The 24,232-nt window shown below is 38.7% G+C and overlaps 1 protein-coding gene across 3 annotated transcripts in view; it reads right to left on the reverse strand.

The window, feature by feature from the left end:
• The window catches only part of CUL1 (cullin 1), a 90,640-nt gene that overhangs the window by 20,968 nt on the left and 45,440 nt on the right, over positions 1-24,232 (reverse strand). For all 3 annotated transcript variants that reach the window (XM_006217539.4, XM_072964283.1, XM_072964282.1), the window contains exons 3-9: positions 18,702-18,876; positions 16,455-16,622; positions 13,115-13,165; positions 12,812-12,902; positions 11,925-12,088; positions 6,138-6,300; positions 5,125-5,255 (exon numbers count right to left, since the gene is read on the reverse strand). In XM_006217539.4, the coding sequence (XP_006217601.1) occupies positions 5,125-5,255; positions 6,138-6,300; positions 11,925-12,088; positions 12,812-12,902; positions 13,115-13,165; positions 16,455-16,622; positions 18,702-18,876 (943 nt within the window). The remainder of the gene's footprint in view (positions 1-5,124; positions 5,256-6,137; positions 6,301-11,924; positions 12,089-12,811; positions 12,903-13,114; positions 13,166-16,454; positions 16,623-18,701; positions 18,877-24,232) is intronic.

The raw sequence follows: 24,232 nt of genomic DNA on the forward strand, positions 1-24,232 counted from the left end.
TTTAACAAGAGCACTAGACTTCACCGCCTGCACTCTGAGCACGGACACTTGGCTTTGTTTGTGTTTCCAGCCCTTACTTTGCTAGTCTCTACTTCATTTACCCTATTATCTTTTATGTATTGTGTAAGCAGCCCTGATCCGCTGGCGACAGTGAGGAGTGTAATTAAGACACAGGTGTAAGTGTACCAAGACCCTGCTCTGTCCCAGGCCTTGTGCTCAGCTGCAGACATGAAGATGGATGAGAAAGCCATCCCCGCAGAAGACGTTTCCACAGACATCTAAGTAGTGTGAATGGCATGTAAATAGTCCAACACGCTGTTATTTCAAAGTGGTGACCAAGAAAGGCTTCGTGGAAGAAATGGCATTTGGGAGTTTTGAAAGATAAAGATGTTTAACACAGAGGGAAAAAAAGAAGGAATATGTCTAAGCAGAGAGAAGAACCAGGAAGGTACAGTGAGGTCTAAGTATGGAACTGCGAGTGTCTGTTTAGACAACGGCCGTGATGAGGATACAGAGTAAGGAGGCTAACTGGAGAGGAGGCGGCAGCCGTGGCCGAGGCACGGTCGTCGGCACCATTTACAAAGACTGTTGAATCAGCTGCTGGCGCTAAGACTAGAGCATGTAAAACCCTAACAAGGTGTCAGCTTTGCTCTCGAGGCACTGGGAATCGATGGAGTAACAGAAAACACACAAATATCACACACAAACAGTAAGGGGCACAGGAGACACTTTTATAAATGCCGTCAGAGTTTAGGATGAGGGGACAACTACTCCAGGCTGGAATAATTAACGGAGAGCTCTTTTTAGAAAGGGGGACTTGAGCTGGCTTTAAAAAGCAAGACAAAGCAAGAGGAACACAGGAAGGGGGTGTCACAGGTGGAGGAGATGGCAGCATGCATACTGACAAGGAAGTGCATTGGGGGGAACAAGGACAGAAAGGTGAAGTTTGTGAAAATGAGGGCAAATCAGAAGAGGATTTTGATTTAATATAATACTGATGGTTTAATATGTTATATTAGGGAAGAGGGCTTTTTTTCTTATTAAATAAAGCAAAGGATGAAGAATGTGTAGTAAAACTGTTAATGCGTTTTGTTAAGCAGTAGTTTTGAAAGATGAAACTGCTGTGCTGATGAGGGATGAACACTGGGACACAGGTAAGACCATATGGAAGCGAAGTGAGGGGTCAGAGGGCAGCTGTGGGACTGGACAGAAAACGCTTGGAGAGCCGAGGAAGGGGGCCTGTCCACCCTCCACTGCCTCATCAGAGGACAGAGGGAGATGGCGCCCCCTGTGGCCAGCTGGCAGGCCAGCTCAGTGGGGAATGAAGCCACCTTAGATGACTTGTTGCTGGGGCAAACGATGAGGGCAGGGAGCCACACAACTGCCACCGCTGTGCGGGGAATGGAAGAAGGAAGATGCGCTTTTACAGGGACCTGCTGTACCGTCACTAAATCAGGCAGCCGAGGTCACAGAGATATGAGAAGACAGAAGTTAGATCTGATGAGAAGACAGGGGTGAGGCACTTCGAGCCAGAATTCCTGACATCAGATCCATCGCAGGGAGGCCGTAAATGCTTGCTGAATGAGTGAAAATGATTTCACCTTTATCTGTAACAGTCGTTGGCCCTTGGAGTTATCACCCCAGCCAGCATCACGCAGCTGGTTGCTCTGGCGGATAACACAACTGACAGCAGCACAGGGCCGGCCACACCGTGGGCTTCCAGCTTTTAAAACAAACACCCGAAGCTGTGGGCTCCACTTTCAAGGTGTTCCCCCTTAAGAACTAAGTGGACCATCCTTAGGTCCATCCTACTCCTATATTTTAATATAGATTATTTTTCTACAGTGACTGTACTGCTTACGACTGAACACACTGCAGTGTGTAGCTTCGGCCTATCTAAGGAAGCACATGAGATCTTTCTGTTCTGACTCTGATGCAACCAGAATGGGGTTCACCCCGCTGCCCGCGCTCTCCTGCCAGTCCAGAGGCCCTGCGTGGGGCAACTTGCCAAAGAAACAAACTTGCTTATTAAGTTATCTGATCCTTCACTCAGCTCTACCCCAGTTTAAAACCCATCCTTGAATACTTCCTTGCACACCAGGTCTCCCGCAGCACGGTGAGACAGGGACGTCCTCCGTCCCGGGGGTCTCTTAAGGCTGGTGAGAACTCCTCTCCCACTTCTACCAATTCAAACAATTTCTGTTTCCTGCTGCTTTTCTCCCCGCCGGCGTCAGTGGGTTTTGGAAAACCATCATGGTTTGTGCCACAATATATCTTTTATGTTTACTACACATGTGGTAAAAATGGATACCTACTTAAACTATGCACATTTTAGCAGCTGCATTTATCCTTTCTTACAGCAAGGAGCTACGCAGGCTGCGCCGGGCTGAGGCCGGCTATGAGTTTGCTCACACCGCGAGTGAACACAGGAGCAGGGACAGCCCAGCCCCGGGAGGGTGTAAAGAAACCCACGCATCAGTCAGACGGCACCGCAGACTCAGGAGTCAACTCAAACTTCTGAGACAAGACAATAACATGGAAATTCAGGAAAAAACTCCATTTTGAGGAAAATAGGAAAAGTATTCGGTTTCTGAAAAAAAATTTCTCACAAGAGTAACAATTTAGAAAACTGGTTCCATGAGTTCACTATAAACATAGTTCTTACAGAAATAATAACTATAATCAATAATATACGTAGAGGGGTGGGTATAGCTCAGTGGTAGAATGCCTGCTTAGCGTGCTCGAGGTCCTGGGTTCAATTCCCAGGACCTCTATAAAAAATAAGTAAATAAATAAACATACTTTAAAAAGTGTCAAAACCAACTACATTTCAATTAAAAAATAAATTTAAAAAGTATGGTAAGAAGTCTGACTTTTCAAAGTTAAGGCAGATGCAAAACAAGTTTACTGAGTTATATATAATTACTTTTCATGGGGGAAGATCTTGTTTTGGTTTTTAAATTCATGTTAATCAGCAGCTTACATCTGAGTGATAAACATAATGTTTAAAAGCTTTATTTCCAGTAAAATATAACCGCTGGTAGATAGTTTATTTTTGCTGACTAATGCTGACAGATGAAGTTTCTACTAATAGAGACAGGATCTGACTTAGAGCTGAACTTGTGCTTTAAGTCCCATGAAAAAGCAAACTGCAGAGTCAAAATTCATGGACCAACTCAATCAGGCAGCTGACTGCACCCAAAAGAAAGAGAAAAAGTGGTACTTGAGAATTACGGTGTGATTATTTCCCCATTTAGGACCTTACTTTGGTGTGGAAAAGACATTAGAAGTAATATCCCATCATTCTTATGAAAATGAAAAAGCAAGTTATGTTTATTTTTAATCTAACTATATTCACCCAGAACATGAGTCCCGTAAGGCCAATCTCATATCTAACATGTAACAGTTTACGTGAAAAAGCACAACCTGCTTCGTTTATCTGCTGCTCTAATCCACAGCCACTGAGACAAGACTCCCCACTGAACTCACTGCAAGGAAAGTATGTCATTTAAAAAAGTTCTATTTATTTATTACTGTATTATTTGAATTATTTTGGGGGGTAATTGTTTATTTTTAGAGGAGGTACTGGGAACTGAACCCTGGGCCTCGTGCATGCTAAGCACGTGCTCTACCACTGAGCTGTACAGCCCCCCACCAGGGAAAGTCATGTCCCTTAACACGGCTCTGCTGCCCACAGCCGCACTGAGTTTACTGTGACAACACCTGACGTTACCGAAAAGCTGCTTCTTCAAGTCGGCCCCTTCTGAACCTCAGGTACAGGCACGTGTGTGTGTGTGAGGCCCTTTAAAAAGGGACATTTAGTTTGGAAATAAGAAAAGTCATCAAGATGTAAAGATAATTTTAAACGAGCTTTTAAAATGAACACTGTACACCCTGTAACAACTGCAGTCTCACCGCTGAGCACTCTGCACCCTGATTTATTAGGTGCTTCACAAGCAGCATTTATTTACAAAACCTCTACAAGGCAGTCACTGTCATCATTCCCTTTTTTCCGCCAACTGACACAGACAGGAGAAGCAGGTTAGCAGTGAGGCTGGAAAGTCAGTCAGCAGTGGGGCTGGGTGGGACTGGCCCAGGCAGGCTGTCCCCGGGGCCCGTGCACAGCGGCTCCCCTGCAGCGTGTGGCCTGCTGCTGGGGCTTCGCACCGAAGCTGCTACTGAAGCCCGGAGAGCTATGCCACAGCACCTGCCGCTAAGCCTGCGCCCTTCCATCTTGTGAGTGTAAAATTCCTGTATAAACCTCAAGAAAGGCGCGTTTACATTCACCCCTCTAATAATTCACAGATGCGGCAAGCGGCTGCAACCCCCACAGTTACAAGTGGAAAAGAATCTTCCAAAGACAACAGGAAAATAAGACTTAAAAACACACATTAAAGACAGCACTGTTGAAATAATTAATATCAGACAATAAAATCAGAGGTAAAAGGATTACTGGTGCAAACCTAAGCACCAACTGTGTTCCAGAAGCTTTTCTTCTCCGTTAGTTTTCCCAAACACTATCAAAATTAAAGTTCACGACAGGGACAAAACTGAAGACAACTTACCTGTCCCTTAGAAACACAGGATGCTTTCCACGTAAAATTATCATGTGAACTACAGATAACCCAGCAGGAGTGTTCTCCCATCCCCGGGGGTGGGCGAGGTAGGGAGTGTATGAGAAATACTACCCGTTTCAGGGCCTTCCCAGGGCAAACAGCCCGGTGATCTTCAGCTGGAAGGCAGGAGCTCTGGTCTGAGTCCTGCCAGGTGCAGCCTGGGGCCTGTGGTGCCAGAGCCCATCCCTAGGGGGCTGTGGCCTGTTCCTTCTACGGAAGAGTCTTCTCTCTTCTAGTGCAAAGAATGTAATTTCGAGAAGAAATAAAGGGCAGAAAATGAAGAAATGACATCCTTAATGCCTAAAAAGTGCCAGAGAAGAGTTTGCGGAGATACTACTAAACAAAGATGCTTGTAAACCTTCTACTTTAGACAGCCAAAACAAGGTTCTCTATGAGAGTCTAGTGAAAATCTTACCACTTGGATTCGTAAGTGGAGACACAACACGCGCCTGGCGTCCACGCTTGGGAATGTTTAGGCTCGACTGATTTTCAGTTAAATAGTACTTACATTTAAAGCAGCTTCTCCACACTTTTCAATTGCTGCAAGACCCTGATTATGAATGTGTGTCTCCAGGAGTTTTTTCAGTTCTCCCAGGCCATCCTGGATTCTAGATACAAGATTATACATGCGGCCCAAATCTGAAAGAAGAAGGGCGCCACCTTTACGCACTGAGACAAACTCTGCATGTCCATTCCACCAAGCGTGTATTTACACAGATGAAAGACACGCTGAAATAAAACCACCAAGTTTTTAAACCTTAATAATCAAATGCACTCAGTTGTATCCAAATATTCTGTATTTAGCATATGTATATTCAGCTGGAAGTAACAATGAAGTCACACTATTATAAAAGCATATTTCCCCCCCTTACTATGAGAAACCACTGATGTAATAGTTAAGATTTTTATCTGGAACTACATCTGATGCTTCCTAAAATTCAAGATTGAGATATTACTTATCTCAAACACACTTAATAGGCACACAAATATTATTTAAAAGAATGAATAAATTTAAGGAGTATTTACAACTATCTCAACTATACAAATAAGTCACAAAAGGGCCCCCAAATTCTTCACTAAATATATGTATGACACACCATTAATTTATGAGCACCAAAGAAGAAAAATCCTGGATCCAAGTACCAATCTTTTACTGAGCTTCTAACATGTCTCAATAAAACAAGGGAGGGGTAAGGGAGATACTTTTGCAAAAATAATATCCTTCTCAAAGAATTTTCAAAAGAAAAACACTCAAGAAAAAAAAACCAGCATAGCATCATTTAATGCTAAAGTGTATGGAACAAGTTATACTCAACCAAACTCAAAAGATGCTCTTCCTGCAAAGTCACACCCAACACACACTCTACAGAGGTCCAAAATCAACACACAGCAAGGTACACACACATTAATCTTTTAAAATGACTGGTGTTACTCAGGCTAACTCAGAGTCTAGAATTTCAAACAATCTCAAAATCACAGGTCAAGATCAATATCTACGTGTTTAGAATCTGAGTGGCTCACCTTCGTTTTTGTCAGCATCCAATAAATTCTGAAATTCTGTGTGGAAAATTTCCAAGTGCTTTTCAATGAGCACCTGCTCACACTTCCTGGCCAGCTCGTCCTGCGTGCTTTCATGGAGGTACACCTGAACTCTGCGCTGTTCCTCCAGCAGGCGAGCCTCCGCCTGCAGGAATTAAATCAAGCCAATGGTTTGGATTTGTTTTTAAAGAACTGTTACAAAAGTAACAACAAAAGAAACTCACAAACCTGCCCTAATAAACTATGATTAAGTTAAAGGGGGGAGGGGCTCCTTGATTTTAGGGTCAATGCCAACCACAATTCACCAGTCACTGATGTTCGCGAGTTCCTCCGTAAGGTATATTTTTGTTTCCAACTCCTCTTTAAATGACTTAACGAGGTTATCATAATTAACAGTCCAAATGCCTTTATGTCAACTTTCTTCCTTCAGATACATGGTGTTTCACCTTCTGGAGGTGATATCCCCAATGACACTCTGCTACACATGGACACCAGGTAAAGGACCGCTCCTTCTGAATGAAAGCTACTTGAAATCAAGAGTCACACAGATACATTCCTTGAAGCGGCCACACGGAAATAATCATTAGCAATCAGATTTTTTAAATGTCTTGACCTTCTCTTGCCAATCAATTGACTATGCATCTCTAACATCTACTGGGTTACTTACGTATCTCAGTTTCTTACATTTCCCTTCAAGGAAGAGAGGGAAAAAAGATGCAATTCAACAGAGTAGCCAAAATTAATAAAATCAGTATTTTACATTGTATTACCTGAAATGTGTGGTATAAAGTATCACATAGGAACCAATAAATTATCAAAGAAAAAAACTTCAGTGATTTCCTATTATTCAAGTAATCTGAATAAAGAGAGAAAAACTATATTTGTAAAAATGCCAATACTCTCCAAAATGATTTTTAAATTTGGTATAATTTTGGAGAAAACTAGAAAAATTCAAGCAGAAGAATAAACATCCAAGAGCCAAGAAAACAAAATGAAAAAAACAACCAGGTAGGCCTTGCGCTGTCAAGAGTTACTGACAGGACAACTGTTTAAGCTACAGAAATTTGAACTGTATTGTACCTTCTAGATAGATTTAAATGTGAAAAATAAAATAAACTTAGAAAATATCTGTAGTGTGCATCAGAAGATCAAAATCCCTAACACATTAAAAATCTCTGAAAAACCAGTAAGTATATGCAAATAAAAGCCTGGGAAAGGAAAAGGAACCATTTACAAATGAAGAAATGCTTGAAGTTTCTGATAAGATGTAATTAGTTACAACATATTTGGTCAATGAACTACTACTATCCAGTAAACGTAAAATATGTTCATGTAACAAACTCGTAGAAAAAAAGGGTTATTAAAAAAACCTGTAGTATGACTCCAATTTAGTTTCTATGTGCATATTTAAGTTTTACTGTCCCAAGTTTGTAGGTTTATGTTATTTGTATTTCCCCAAGTCTAAAACCGTGGTGTTTTTTTCCTGATTACAAAGTTATTTTAAAAAACAATAAAAGATCCTCTTGTGCTTTAACGCAGGAGTTCTAAGCACCTGCTGCTTCACATCTAATAGTTCATTAAGATACCTTAAGAACTAAAGCTGATGAAATACAGGAGATGCAAACCCCAAAGCATCACTTTTTCTGGAGATTATACCTGTTTCCTGAACAATTACCCTGACAGCATAAACTCATCTCTTAAAAAACTCTGCTTCCTCCTACAACAAACTTTTACCCCTTCCCAGATGAAAGGTAAAGCTCCGGCACCACTGCTGGCGCAACCTCTGGGGTAAGTCCCTGACTCTCCATCCCTCGTACTAGACTACAGAAAGCAGCAGCACTCTTCCCGCAGGGGCCCGGAGGGAACAGTCCGTGGTATTTAAGTGATTGCAAAAACGTTAAAAGCCAGAGGGGCTCAGTAATTATTTATACAGTCATCCCCCCTTATCTGCAGGGGATACATTCCAAGACCCCCCACTGGATGTCTGAAACCGTGGAGAGTACCGAACCCTATATGTACTATGTTTTCGCCTATACATACATACCTATTATAATGTTTAATTTATAAAGGGTACAGTAAGAGATTAACAATAATAAAATAGGACTATTCTAACAATTTACTGTAATAAAAGTTATGTGTATGGTGTCAGTCTCTCAAAACCTCTTCTTGTAGGAATTTCATGCCTCTCCATCCTAACTAAGCACTTGTCATGCACAGTGGCCATAACTTTAGTTTGAGATGTGACAGCAGAGCTAGCACACATGTGTCTTCTTCACAATTTCACGAGAGATGATTCATTCTTCCCACCGATCTTAGCAACCTTTCCTTATCAAGTCAAGAACTTTCTCCCTTTCACTTAAAGGAAATTCTTTATGGCTTTTCTTTGGAGTATCTGGATTGCCAGCATCACTCCTTTTGTGCTTAGGGCCACTTTTAAGTGAAATAAGGGTTACGTGAACTCAAGCACCGCATACCTGACAGTCAGTCTGATCTCCCAAGCAGCTAAGAGATGAACGGGCAGATGCGCCAGACAAAGGGATGATTTACAGTCCCCGGCAGGGCAAGATTCCATGATGCAACCCAGGACAACGTACATGCAACTTAAAACTCATCAACGGTTAATTTATGGAACTTTGCATTTAATATTTTCGGGCTGTAGTTGACTGTGGGTAACTGAAACCGTGAGTAAGGGGGAGGACTACTGCATACAGGCGTATCTCCATTTATTCTGCTTTGCAGGTATTGCCTTAAAAAAAAAAAACCAAACCACAAATTGAAGGTTTGTGGTGACCGTGTGTTGAGCAATCAGTTGGCATTGTTTTTCCAACACCATTCGCTCACTTTGTGTCTCTGTGTCACATTTTGGTAATTCTCAAAATATTTCAAATTTTTTCAATATTTTATTGGTTATGGTGATCTGTAATCGGTGATCTTTGATGTTGCTATTATAATTGTTTTCGCATCATTTAGCAATAAAGTATATTTTTAATTGAAGTAGTCAGTTATAATGTGTCAATTTCTGGTGTACAGTACAATGTCCCAGTCATGTATATTCATACATACATTCATTTTTAATTTTTTCTCATTACAGGTTATTGTAAGATATTGAATATAGTTCCCTGTGCTACACAGAAGAAAAATTTTTAAGATCTATTTTTATATACAAGGGCTAACATTTGCAAATCTCAAACTCTCAAATTTAACCCAGTTAAGGTATGTGTCTTGTTTTTTTCAGACATGATGTTATTCTCCAACTTCACAGATGACAGTACAGCATTATACACTGGGAAACCAAGAAATCCGAGTGCCTGGCTTTAATGCAGTGGTCTGAATCTGAGCCAGCAGTGTCTCCTGCGGCTGGTGAAGAAACCAAGTTCCTGGGTGCTGTGTCATTAGAGTTTAGGAAGGACATTCATTTACATTCTCTGTGATTTGAAGGCACATAAGCTCTTGATTGTCACTGTACTTGGCAGACAATTACATCAGAACACTAAGATCAAATCCAAAATGACTGGTTAAAATTAAGCACTTAAAGACTGTCCCTATTAATTCTATTAGGATCAGTCTGCAGGAAAAACAAAATGAAAAATAGACTCCCAAAATTAAGCAAATTAATGAAATAAGGTGTATTTTATTTTTAGTTTTTAAAATGACATTAGAAAGCTAAATAGTCACACAAATTTTTGTAGCTCAGATCAGTCTCAATCACATGAGACAGTAAGATACGCTACAACACTAATGTGGTTTAGGGTGGGTTGTTCACTCATCGAAGCCATTAGCAAGAAGGAAAGCCAAAAATTCTCAGATGTTTCTGCTAAAATACTCCTAACACAGAAAAGGGAACAGAGACCCCACTCCCCAAAGAATCTGCATATCTAGGTCAAACTGGCTGCTAAAAGCAGAGTATTTCTTGAAAGTTCATGCTTTCTCTCAATATTGTTCATGAGTTTTGGATTCTCCTTTCTGATAGAATGTTTTAACATAAACAGAATCTCTCCTTCAGTTACTGAAAAAGATGTGCCACATTTGATTCGTGGTTTTGCATATTCCCAGGCATGCACTGGAGGTTCTGAATGATGTATGTGTGTAATACCAAACACATATCATGCTAGCTCTTTGCCAAGTACCAAATATCAATATACAATAATAAATTATTACCCCCATTTTATAGATGAGGAAACTGAAGAACAGAAAAGTTAAGGTCAACCCCCTGGTAGATGGTGGAGTGAAGATTTTTCAATTAGATGCAGAGCCCAGTTTGAGATGCAAGGCTTTAGTTAAGAGTGGAACTGTTCACATGGTTAAATTAGAATTTTATGCTTACAGGTTCTCGGCATTATGGACTTTCAGAATGTGATGGATGTCATGTTTCGTAAGATCCAACCAGATTTGGGCCAAACCTTTAACCCTGATGAAGAGGAATCTGGTCTCAGAGAGCCAGGAGGCAGAGAGACTGCTGCTCCCTTGAAGGCGGGGCTCACACCGGGTTGAAAGCATCCAGTGGAGATCTTTGCTCCTCAAGTTGCCTTTGGGTCCACGTCTGATTTTAAAAGCAGATTTCCCTGTTTTGGGAGTGCTTATGGGGCTCCGGCTTCCTCATCCCAGAGCCCTGTTGCCTTCTTCCTCAGTGTGGGTAACAGGGGACTGCAATTCACTCAGAGCTCCATTTTTGTTAGGTTTCGAGATACCAGAATTTTGTCAAGGACTTTCAACTTCAAACTTTTAAGGCCCATTTATAATCACTATCTTTTATGGGAAAATGCACTCAGAACATCACAAATCAGGGAGGACCTTTTCCATGTGGTGAGAAAGCAGAGTGGCTGCTCTTCTTGACTAACTGTGACCTCAGCATCTGGAAGCAGCGACCCCGTGGTCCACCTGCTCTCCAGGCGGATGGAGCATAAAGAGAAAAGCAGGCATCAGCCCAGAGTTCCTGATCTCCTGCACATCTCGGTCAGGGGTCAGCAAACTGCAGCCTGTGGCCAAATCCTGCCTGTCAGTACATTTTGTTGGAACACAGCCACACTCGGTGTTTAGACGTTGCTGTGGCTGCTTTCGCTATACAGAGTCCAACCGCTGCAAGAGACCACACAGCGCACAGAGCCTGAATCATTTACCATCTGGCCCTTTATAGAAAAAGTTTGCTGACTCCTGACTTGGGTTACTCCTCAGGGCATAAGTCAGGGATACTACCTGTATTCCTGAGAAAGAGAACAAAGAACAATTACTCTAGAACCTCATTATAACATTACTTAATACTGAAAAAGATTTATGATTCAGAGACCAATCTCGGATCTTCTCTTTTCTAAGATTTTGATCCTGTTGTTTCAGAAGGACCTCTCCTCTCATACAGACTTGAGGACTGCATTACATAGGTCATTAGGCGATACTCCAGAAGCAAAAAAGCAAAAGCTTAAAGTTTGCAAATATCTGTTTCTTAAAAACTTATTTTCTCATTGACATAAGACCACGGCACCCATTAGATACACATTCACATTCTAGGAGAAACAGTTCTAAACACGGAAGCCACACAGCTATTATGGTTACATCTTCAGAACAGTAAGAACACTGAGCCTTGATTATCAAATTAATTTATAAAAGCTCCTTGGTGAGTTGGGAGAAACCATTTGCACCTGCTACAGACACGACAGCACAAGAGTGCCCAAGAAGTGACTTGTGAAGAAAGTTGCAGATACTAAAAAGAACGATTCATTTGAGTAGCAGTAACTTTTAACTTAAGTCTACTGTAAGGACTATGTTTAAGCTTACCTTTTTCATATATTCAGTAACTGGATTCTGCTGCAAGAATTCGGTACTTTCTCTGGTATAAAATCTCTCTGTGTCAGCCAAAAACTGAGACTCAAAGGATTCTTTGTACACTGTTAGCGTAGGGCCCTTCGCAAATGCATCATCTTCATTCAGTCCCAGTTCCACTAGAAGCCAACAGGAACTACATTTCAATTACCCTACTTTTGGTTATGTTTTAAGGAATATACTTAGGTGAAGCAGTCGGTTTAAGTTATGCTTAAAAGGAAACAGTGAAATGGAAGAGCATGAGGCAAATCTGATATTTACTGGTATTAAAGTACATTTTCAATAAAAGAAAAAGGAAAAAATCTAAGGAACATGAAACAAAGTGATTCTGACCGACGGCCAGCAATACTTCAAAGTCATCATGAAGTTCACTAAGAGAACTTCTGTATTTCTAAAAGCTTAACAATAGTAAGAATGCCTAATTCGAAACTTTCAAAGAAATACAATGCTACCTAAGCTTTTAAAACACTGTATTACTTTACTGGTTTCTCCACCTCAATTTTTCAAGCTGGTAACAGATTTCTGGTAATCATTCAGCTCCACCAATGACACTCCAGCACATACATCCAGTAATTCAGTATGAGACCAGAAGAGAAAATAACTCAAATATCAAAAGTCTTAGTCCATCAAAATTTCCTTAAGACAACAAAGACCAGACAATTTTTATGAAGGGTAAAATCAAACAGAATCACACTGACTCATAAAGGGAACTATGAGTACCTTTGTAAATGCTAACAATGTTCTTGATAATATTAAACCATTTGAAAATGAATCTGTTGGAGCACTGTTATAATTGCCATTTGATATAGAAACTTTGAATAAATTAAAGGGAAATTGTTTACCGTAAGACTGTACAACTCCACTTATCAGTCTTGTATTAATGGTTTCACCATTTCTTTCCTTTTCAATCAGTTTTAAAACAGCATTTGTTACCTTTAGAAAGGATATAGGAAAAAGACACGTAGATTACAGACTACAGTATGCTTTATATCACTATACATCTCTTAAATATTTAAATCCACCAAATGCAAGATGAGAGATACTTTTAGGACATGACAAAGGAGCGAGGAAGACAAATGGCTTAGAAATGAAATGTGCAAGGGGTTTTAAAAGGAAGACAGGTACACACTCACACAAGTAGGTACCTGTTTATTCAATGGCCTGAAAAGACAATCTCTCCAAGTCACCAATGCAAGCTGGATGACAAGAAAAAGAAACAGCATTAAATGTCTATACTTTAAACAGCAAGATCTTACTCTATAGCACAGTATTACTACAGTAGCTTGTAATAATCTATAATGAAAAGAGTATGAAAGAGAATATATGTATATATGTATAACCAAGTCACTATGCTGTACACTAGAAACTAATACAATATTGTAAATCAATCATATTTCAATTAAAAAAAAAGTCTATATTTGTACTGTTTTTTCAAAACTGAAGCCACAGGGAATAGCTTGAATCCTTGATTATACGTAACACTATTTCTAGATTATAAACTTGGTAAAAATCGTCATGATGAAATTAGACGGCCATTCTCTTGAGTTCACAACTTCAAGAGGCATTAAAGTATGGATGTTTATCAGCTCATATTTTAACAGTTAAAATAAAAAGAAAATTAAGAGAACATACATATTAGCTTAAAGGGCAACAGTGGATTCAATCTATAAAATTGTTCTCTGACTCAAATGTAATTTTTTACCTAAAACATTTAATGAAGATAATCCCTTCTATCATAGTTTCCTAAAACTCAGTAAAATAGACTATAAAAATCTAATAAGTTCTATTTCTTCATTGTGCTGTTTTATGTTTCATGGATGCATAAAACTGTAAATGTATCAATTGTACATTTTAAACAAATGTTATACATACATTATTCAAATTTCCCATTTTACTTGTGCATGTGTGTATGATACATTTTGCAAAGTTTCTGGAACTTCTCAATAGAGGCTATGTCAGAAAATTACTACAGAATGCTCCCCAAAAGAGAAAGATTATAATTCAACATATGGTCTTTAAACTGTTGAGAGAGGTATTATTCAGTTAAAGTAAAATTCAAATTTATAACAATTTAACATTCAAATACACACTGCTAAGAAACAACTTTAAATGTAAATGCTATCAGTCTTATTTTTCTCAGGTCTGACCATAGATAAAACTCAGTTTATGTAAGAGACGTAGTTCTGAAAAGATATGTAAATTTAATTTACACAATGAAAAAATTTCTACCAAAAAGGGCAGCAAGAAAGCAACATTTAAGAGAAAAACATTCTTAATAAAGTATGAACAATATATACTTAAATCTAATACTAGAATAAAGATTGTTTCAGAATTAGAAACTGCAAGGGGGAGGGGATAGCTCAAGTGGTAGAGCACAGGCTTAGCGTGCGCGAGGCCCTGGGTTCAACCCTCAGTACCTCCTCCAAAAATAAATAAATAAACCTGATTCCCATCCCCCACCAAAAAAAACCACCTTACAGAATTAGAAACTATGATATCTAAAAAGATGCTGGGAAGAAAGAATCTTACTTTTTAGGAGAAATGCACCCTGGTGGGGGAGGAGTTAGTGGGTACGGTTTTGAAAAGAACTTCTCCCTGTGCAAATTCTCTGTTGCTCCTCAGACCTGCTTCATGCAGGAGTGAGGCAGGGAAAATACAATGTGTGGCCATGAACTTCTAGTAAAGATACTACGCCTTTAAAAATAACTTTTTCCAATATTTTTGTAAGTTAATACAGCATTAGACAGACCTAATTTGACTCGGTAATTTGTCACTTTGAAGGAAGAAAGGAAAAAGAACCAGGCAAGATAAGGAAGGAGGACCAAAGGTGAATCAGAGAGAGTTCAGAGGAACAGATGCAGGGAAAAAAAATCATACTGAATCACTTTAATATGTTAATAATGAAACTAGTTTATGTCCTCTGGTTGACTTGAAAGGAAACCAACAACAGTCTATAAATGAAAAGAAAGAAAAAATTACTGGGAAAGAAGTAAAACTTTCTATTTCATGACAAGCATCCCCATCTTCTGGAGATTCCGGAAAATGCAGAGAGATCACTGCACAAGAACCGCTACCCCGTGTCAACTGATACTTGAACTTTAAATGAATCCAACAGGCTCACTGGCAGAGCATTTAGAGGCAACGCTGTTTCTAGACAGGAGTATCCTCTGCTAAAAGTTATGGCTGCATATTATATTTCCAAACTAACTGGCATTCAAGGATGTAGGAACTGTAAATTTTGAAAGTAAATAAAAAACTAAAAGCAAATCAAACCTTGAAAATAGTACACAGAAAGTTAAAAAACTATAATGACTTACAGGAGCGTGTGATATTACAGGGTATACATGGTGTCTTGGTCAAGTGGGTTTCTAAGAAGAAATCAAAATCATGCTGATTCCTACACTGACAACTTTCAGTTTCAAGAATTTTTACGTGGAAAAGAAAAGACAAACTGAAAAGGTTCAAATCAAAACACTAAACCTAAAAAGTTTTGTTAAAACTATATAACCAAGTACCATTATGAAGCGACACAAGTTTGGTATAAACTGAGCTATACAAATGAAAAAAATGTCACGTGTCTGACACATAGTGTTTTTATTTTAATTAAATTTGCCAAAAGCAAAGCAACAAAGCATTATTACTATAGCAACATTCTTGGATATGGAGATAATCTCATTATGCAGAACCTGACATTTGAACACTACTGGTTCAAAAGGGGCACTGTCTGTGTATCTGACAGCCCATCATGAACAGATAGACTGTCCGTTGTTCTGAGTCCTCCCTTAATTGATTGGTTCTCAAACTTCACAGTGCATGGGAATCACCTGCGGGACCTGCTAAAAACACTCAGCTGGGCCCCACCTCCAGAGTTTCTAATTAGGTAAGTCTGTGCTGAGCCCATCCATTTGCATTTCTAACAAGTTTCCAGGTAAGGACGATGCAAGTCTGGGGACCGCACTGTGAAAATGCATGGGCCCAGAGAAAGCTTCCTGGACTGAAGATACAATATTAATGAAGATGATCTAACAGTTCAGCTTCTGCCTTTTCAAAATCTATTTTCGTGTGGTCTTAAGCCCTCCTTGAGGCAGTTTCTCAGATCCCAAAAGACCAGGGAGGGCTGATCACTGAGGCCTGAGTCCCGAGTAAAGGACTGGATTCACCCACCGCAGCCCGGACGCGGGCCCCGCTGGCTAACAGTGGGACAGTTCCCGGCTCAGCCTGAGGGTTGGTCAGATAACTGAAGAAGAAACTTCTCAGAGCAAACGGAGAGGTGTGCAGACTGTATTTGAGAACTCCAGTGTACGCGTCCTTCTCCTTTCTTGCCACAAAATATCTAAGGGTCACTTACTGATACATTAAAACAAAGGAAACTGGCTTACTGTTCTGAAAAGTGCTTAGTATTTGCCCAAATCCCCCTCGACCCCCGGGAAGAATCTGCATCATTAAGAAAACACACAGGTGAAAAGTGTGTACAAAAAATCTTACAGAATAGATTTCATAGATTCCTTTTCGTCCTTCGTCACACTCGCGGCGAACCCAATGTCGATTGAGGTAGGCACAGATCCCGTTCAGCACTTTGCTGGAAAACCGGTAGTCTTCCCACTGCTGAGTGTAGAACTTCAGTACACTCTCATCCATCAGATCTTCTCCGTCCTAAAAACAGGTGAACTGAAGCTTTCAGATGACTAATTGGTCACATGATAAATTAACTAAAACAAATTTATTGCATTAAAATACACTGGTGTGTGTGGTTTTAGATGGGTTCCCTAAATTATTCTGTCTACAAAACATGCTCATTAATATGAATTCTCACAAGAATGGAGCTCATGAAGATTAGACTAAAGGGAATTTTAATAAAAATTCTTTCATCTCAAACTGGAACCTTTTTCATGGTATTAAATATGCATGTACCTTCATAAAAAGAACACTGAACTTTTACAGTGAGGGTTAATTCCTTCACATTAACAAATAAAGAATTCACTTCAGTGTATCCCTATTTTTGATATTTCCTGTTAAAAAATAATTGAAATGTCCAATTAACAATTTAGACCATAGGACCAAGACTACTTGATTTTTTAATGCGCATTCTTCATTCATTATACTTAAAAATTAGAAAAATCTATAGTCTTTTATGGTAATCTGTTACATTTTTGTAAAAAATAAAATATATGGTATAGCAGTACATTATTTCTTTTTTAACAAGACCTCATGAGGAAAATGTTCATTTACCAAAATTATTTTTACTGAGGTCTCTACAGCCTAAACTGCAAATTTTTATTTGAAAGAAGCTAACTTGAAGTTTTATCTGAGGTATCAATGACATCTCCGAAGTTAAGTCTTCCCCTTTAAAAGGGGGCACTAAATTGCAGTATCAGCACAGCGTGGTGGAGGAGAGGCGGGGGAGGGCCGGGAGGGGCCCCTCCCTGAACTAAGGGCAGGCCATCCCGGAACTGCTCTCAGCCCCAGAGTCCGCCGCCAGCAGCAGAAGCAGCTGGACAAAACTGAAGCTCCACAAGTGCAGGGGCACAGGTGGTCCAACAGGCCACGTGAAAACCTGATCACAATCTTGATACGGCCGAATTTTTGTTTCTGTAAATTTAAATCCTAAGAAATGAACCAGAACATGGAAAGTTAAGCTATTCTGGATTACAGTGTATGTATGTCCTTTTCTAAAATGCAAAAATATCACTGATGGCATGGCTAGCAACACCTTTTCACAGCACAATATACTGTTCCTCACTCCGAGACTACAGAATAATTAATTCCAGTGTTCACTTTACAAAGTGTTGTGAATAAAAATAAGGACACATAGTGGCTTCAGCAAGACACTAGAAACACAGTTAAGGGAACGTGAAAACAGTACTATCTTAGTCACGATTTGTGGTCAGTCCACTATGGTCTGCTAGAGTGGTGTTAAGTTTCCAACTACCCTGTAAAATATATTAAGGAAAACAATTTTGGAGCATGTTGAAATTTTTCACCTATTATCTGGGTAACTCCAACATCTTTAAAACATATACACAGAGAGTGCACTTTCCAGGGCAGAGAGGGTAGATGTCTTCATTCACTCTACGTGTGTGTGGCACCAGATGAAGGAGCCACTGGCCCACCCTGTGGCTGGATGGAAGGCATCACACTGCCTCTGCTCCAGAGGATGGAGACTGAGGAGGAAAAAGGCAGAAGATGAAGGGGAAAACTCCACATCACTGCCCAAGCAAAAGGCTCAGAACAGGAGAGCGGATGTTTGTCCTGAAACCCATCCTAGCCAGGGCACAATTTCATTAAATATACTACAAAACCATGTGTAAAAAGGGCAAGAACACACTGGGAAATGTGGTTACCAAAGGCTCGATAACCTTACGGGTTATTTATACTTTCTGATACATAATAGCATATTGGGTTCTAAATATAATATAGGTAATCTGAATTCATAACTATACACTTTACATTATGATTAGTAATTTAATAAAGTATTACTATGGTGTAAGGCTATCAAAAACTTCTAAATTTAATAAATTAAAAAGAACAGAATATGGCTTATGAAGATTTCATCTTCACAACAGGTAAACAACCAAGAAACAGCAGAACATCTTCAGGTGCATGTCAGTGTCAAAAACAATGGACAAACAACAGTGAAAGTTTCAGCATTTAAGTTAGAATTATTATTCCACCACCACCTTTTTTTTTTTACATTCTATTACAAACGCTCAGTGTATACGTAAAACGTCTTACCTTAAGAAGATTTGTCAAGTAATTCTTCAAAAACTCTTTAAGCCGTTTGTATAACTCCAATCCAACAAACTGAGCTCCCCCCGGCGTCTGTCCCTTTTTTGATTTAGAAGGAGGGACACCAGCCCCTCGCGCCTGGTTTGACTGGTGAACACTTGTGCAGTAGTTATAAACGTGACTTGGAGAAAAGTTAAGGAAATCAATGTGTATCATCAATGCCAATAGTGATTAATGTGAACATATTTTCCCCCCCAAACCCCCAGAGGGGGGTAATTAGGTTTATTTATTTGTTTTTTAACGGAGGTACTGGGGATTGAATCCAGGACTTTGTGCATGCTAAGCATGTGCTCTACCACTGAGCTATATCCTCCCCCTTTTTTGCAAACATACTTTCTTATAAGATATTTCAGTACCAATATGTTTCCCATGTATCAACAAACACCTGTTGAACCTAGAGTGGGAAAAGATCCCATTCACACATCAATAAAGCTAAAAGTCAGCCAGCCGAGGAGGGCGGATGTTCTGGAGGAAGGCCGCCGAGAGAACACTAGACCTTCTAGACCGTCTCATGCCACTGCCTTGTGGACAACTGTCTGAGAGTGTACTGGACACTATCCTGAGAGTATGTCAGAAGATAAGAATCGGCAATTCGTACCAAAAAGACTAATGGAAAGAAGAAGAAAGCAATTATCTGCTTCAGGAAAAAAAAAAAAGCTACAACTGTAGTCTGTTATGATGCTCAGCTATGAATATTCCAGAAGCATATGTTATAAATATAAAAATAACCAAAACTCTACTTTAAAATTATTTTTAAGTGGATTTAAACAAAGCTATACTTGGAGAAGGAAAAAGGAAAAGCAGAAGAAATGCAGGGCAAGAGACCAAGTCCTCTCATCACAAAAGTCATGAATGTCTGAACCTGATCAGCCACAGAAGAGCAGCCCTGTGCACCACGGAGACTGATGGAGGGGAGCTATGCTTTGTTACGACCCTTAATACCATTTCAGTCAATCTGCATGTACTTAACTTGGATAAAGTTAACAGAGAGACACTGATACACACAGAAAGAGAAATCGTGAAACAAAATATTCTGGTGTATTTAAGAACTTTCTGTATAAATATTATTTCAAGTCAGTGGATAGACTACTGAATAAAGGGCATTATGGGTAAGAAAAAAACTCCATATTCCAGGCTGGGGGTGGTGGCAGGGTGAGTGGTGTATATATAGCTCAGTGGTAGAATGTGTGCTTGGCTTGCATGAGGTCCTGGGTTCAATCCCCAGGGCCTCTGTTAAGGGAAGAAAAAAAAAAGAAAGAAAAAATCCATGTTCCAATTAATATATAACAACTGGATTAGGAATTAAAATATACAAACTGAAACCATAAAACAAAGAAAATACACATGAACATTCTCTTGAGCTGAAGTTGGAGAAGGCCTTTCTAAGCAGTCATATGAACATTTCATCTGAAATTTTAAAAATATTTTAGTATGAAATATCTTAAAGTTATTACCTTTAATGAATTAAGCTAATTCAAAACAATGTGAAAAAAATTAATCTCTAGAGAAACATAAGCCAAGTAATCCAAAAGAAAATCCAAAAGTTTATACTGCATAGCACAGGAATTATATCCAACATCTTATAATAACCTATAATGAAAAAGAATATGAAAAGGAATGTATGTATGTTCATGTATGACTGAAACATTATGCTGTACACCAGAAATTGACACATTGTAAACTGACTATATTTCAATAATAAAAGATCAAAAAATATGTATTTTCCTTATTCAGTTATACTTTCTTTCTTCCATTATTAGTTATTTTGTGATTAAGTTAAAAAATTTTAACTTCCAAAGTGTATTTTTTTACCTTAAAAAAACTCCTTAATTTCATTTTAAAATTAATCAGAGAATATCATTTTTTTGGATAGTTTCCTTAAAATGGGATGAGACTTGTAGCTGAATAAGTCATGATTTTCTTTACACGTGCTTGAAAAAAAGGTCCATTCTCTAACTTCTGGACACAGGTATCTGTTACAGCAAGCTGGTCAATTTTATTTTTCAAATCTATTTGTTGGTGATTTGTCTGTTTATTACTGAGAAATTTTACTGAAACCTCCCTATCCAGTTGTGGACTTGTCAGTTTGTCTCATAACTCTCTAAAATATCTGTCATACATTTTGAGGCCCTGTTAACAAGTGTACAAATCCAGGATTATACTCCTGGTGACATGTTCATCTCATCATTGGGAAGTAGCCATGTTTATTCCTAACAATGGGCCTTAGAAACCCATCTATATGATGTTAACGTGGCTCTTCCTATCTTTTGCTAGAATTTACCACAAATACTCATATTCCACCTCTTTACTTTCAGCTTTATGTAACTGTGTTTTGGTTTGTTTACTGCAAATCACCACAGTAAGACTCACTTTTAAAGTAGTCTGACAGCCTCCGGCGGGCAGGTTTGGCTTTAAGATTATACTGCTGTCTGGATTGATTTCTACCATCTTAGTTTGCATTTTCAATTTTAATTCTTTTCTCTCTGTGTCTTGTTCTCTCCCTTTTCCCTTCTAATGGATCAACAGTTTCCTTATTCCATCTACTTCTTTTGTTATGTTGGGGTTATACTTTTTATTCGCATTCTTGTGATGGTTACCTTAAATGTGTCATGCATATTTTGTCTTTCACCAATTCTGGTCAATTCTCAGGTTAGTTCCTCTTCAAAAGTTTCTGACCCCCGTTCTATTTTCTCCTAGCTTTTCTATGATGCATATTTTGGACATTTTCATTTTCATGTCACCTTCTATATCTCAATTTACATCTTTAGTTATTTCCATCACTTCTTCTAATTTTTCTTGATCTACCTGCCACATCAAGTTAAGTGTTTCTCTTTCAGCTGTGTCAAATTTGCTATTTTTAAAAATTTTATTTTACATTTGTAGAATTTCCTTATTGCTTAAAAAAAAACTGTCTTATTTGCCATAGCGTTTTGTTCCTTTATATTCTTGACTCTTTTCTATCACTAATTGTTTTTAATATACTTAGAAGTGCTTTGCCAAAGACCCTTCTATTTGAAGTTCTTGAGGCTGTAATTCTGCTGTTTCTTCTATATGCTGACTTGTTCATGTGGACTCTCCTCTGCTTTGTAACTTTGGATTTTTTAAACTCATTTTAAGTGGGGCTTTCACATTAGTCATCAGTAACAATGAGCTACCCTGGAAAACCCCAAATAAATTAAACATCACATTTCTATAAAATTCAAGAGTCAGGAAGAAATAACAAGGAAAATCAAATTGTCTAATACTAAATGATAAAGAAAATACAACAAACCGAAAATTGTGAAATGATGCTAAAAATCCTTACAAAGAAATGTGTACTTCAAATACTTACACCGGAACAGGTGGAAGGGCAGTGTCATTAAGGTGAGTACCTCCCAAACTGACCTCAGATTCAACGCAGTCCCTACCAGAATCCCAGCTGGCTTCTTTGTAGAAAGCGACAAGCTGATTCTAAAATTCATCTGGAATTGCAAGGGACCCAAAATAATCTTGAAAAAGAATGAAGTTCAAGCAAGCATTCATACTTCATGATTTTAAAACTTACTACATAATCACAGTAATCAAGACCGTGAGGTTCTGACATACGGTGGACACAGATCAATGGAACAGAACTGAGACTCTAGAAATAAACCCCCATCTTTGTGGACAAGTAATTTCTGACAAGGGTGCCAAGACCATTCGATGGGAGAAAACTGGTCTTTCAACAATGGTGCTGGAACAACTAGACAGTGACATGTAAATGAATGCAAATGAATGAAGCTGGACCTCTACCTCACACCGCATATAAAGACGAACTCAAAACAGATCAAAGACCTAAATATAAGAGCCAAAGCTACAAAATTCTTAGAAGAAAACATGAAAGTAAATCTTCATGACCATGGACTTGGCAAGAGATTCTTAGATATGACACCAAAAGTATATGTAACCAAAGGAAAAAATGAACTCCACTTAATCAAAATTTAAAACTTTTTCATGTCAAAGAACACAGTCAAGAAAAGGAAAAGACAGCCCACAGACTGGGAGAAAACACTTTACCAATCATATATCTGATAAAGTATTTGAATATATAAACCTCTTACAACTCATTAATAAAAAGACAACCCAATTAAAAAATGGGCAAAGGATCTGAACAGACATTTCTCTAAGGAAGTGTATAAAAACTGCCAATAGACACATTATTAGTCATCAGGGAAATGCAAATCAAAACCACAATGAGATACCACTTCATACCCATTAGGATGGCTAGAACAAAAAAAATCAGGTAACAAATGCTGGCCAGGATGTGGAAAAACTGCAACACTCACGCAGTTGAGAAAGTGAGAAAGTAAAATGGTACAGCACTCTGGAAAAGTCTGGCTGTTTTGCAAATTGTTAAACATGGAGCTACCTTCTGATCTAGAAATTCCACTCCTACCCAAGAGAAATGAAAACATATCCACACAGAAACTTGTACACAAATGTTCATAGCAGAACTATTCATAATAGCCAAAAGGTGGAAATAATACAAATGTCCATTAATTGATGGATAAACAAAATGTGGTACAGCCATACAGTGGAGTATTATTTGGCCATTAAAACAAATGAAATAGTTACATATGCCACCATGTGGATGGTAAGTGGAAGATGTTAGTCACAAAAGACCATGTGTATTAGTCTACTCAGTCTGCCTGAACACAGTATCACAGACTGTGTCTTAAACAACAGAAACTAATTTTCTCAAAGTTTTGGAGGCTAAAAGTCTAAGATCAAGGTGTCATTAGGGTTGATTTCTGGTGAAGATTCTCTTCGTGGCTTGCAGATAAGCTGCCTTCTCCCTGTGTCCTTGGAGAGAGAGCTCTCTGGTATTTTTACTCTTCTTATAAGAACACCAGTACTATAGATTACGTTCCCACCTTATGACCTCATTTAATCTTAATTATTCCCCCAAAGGTCTCATCTAAATACTGTAAAATTGGGATTAGGGCTTCAATATACAAATTTGGGCGGTAGGGGCACACTCTTCATTCCATAAAATGACATATACGATTACATTACACGAAATGTTCAGAATACACAAATCTACAGAGACAGAAAGTAGATTAGTGGGAGGTGGGGGACTAAGGGAGTAACAGCTAAAGGGTACAGGGTTTCTGAGGTGATGATAACTTTCTAAAATGTGATGATTGAACATATCTCTGAATATAACAAAAACGACTGAAATGCACACTTTAAATGGATGAATTGTATGACGTGTGAATTATATCTCAATAAAACTGCTGTTAAAAAATTAATGCGATCCTAATTGTAATTCAGCACTTTTTAGGGTAGAAATTGACAAGCTGACAATAAAATTTATAGAGAAATGCAAAGGACCTAGAATAGTCAAAAAAATCTTGGGGTGGGAGAACAAAGTTGGAGACTTGTACTACCTGACTTCAAGAATTTTCATAATGCTACAGTAATTAAGAAATTAACAAAAAATGAAAACACCAACCAAT

Source organism: Vicugna pacos, chromosome 7 (genome assembly GCF_048564905.1).
Source record: "Vicugna pacos chromosome 7, VicPac4, whole genome shotgun sequence".
Lineage (NCBI taxonomy): Eukaryota > Metazoa > Chordata > Mammalia > Artiodactyla > Camelidae > Vicugna > Vicugna pacos.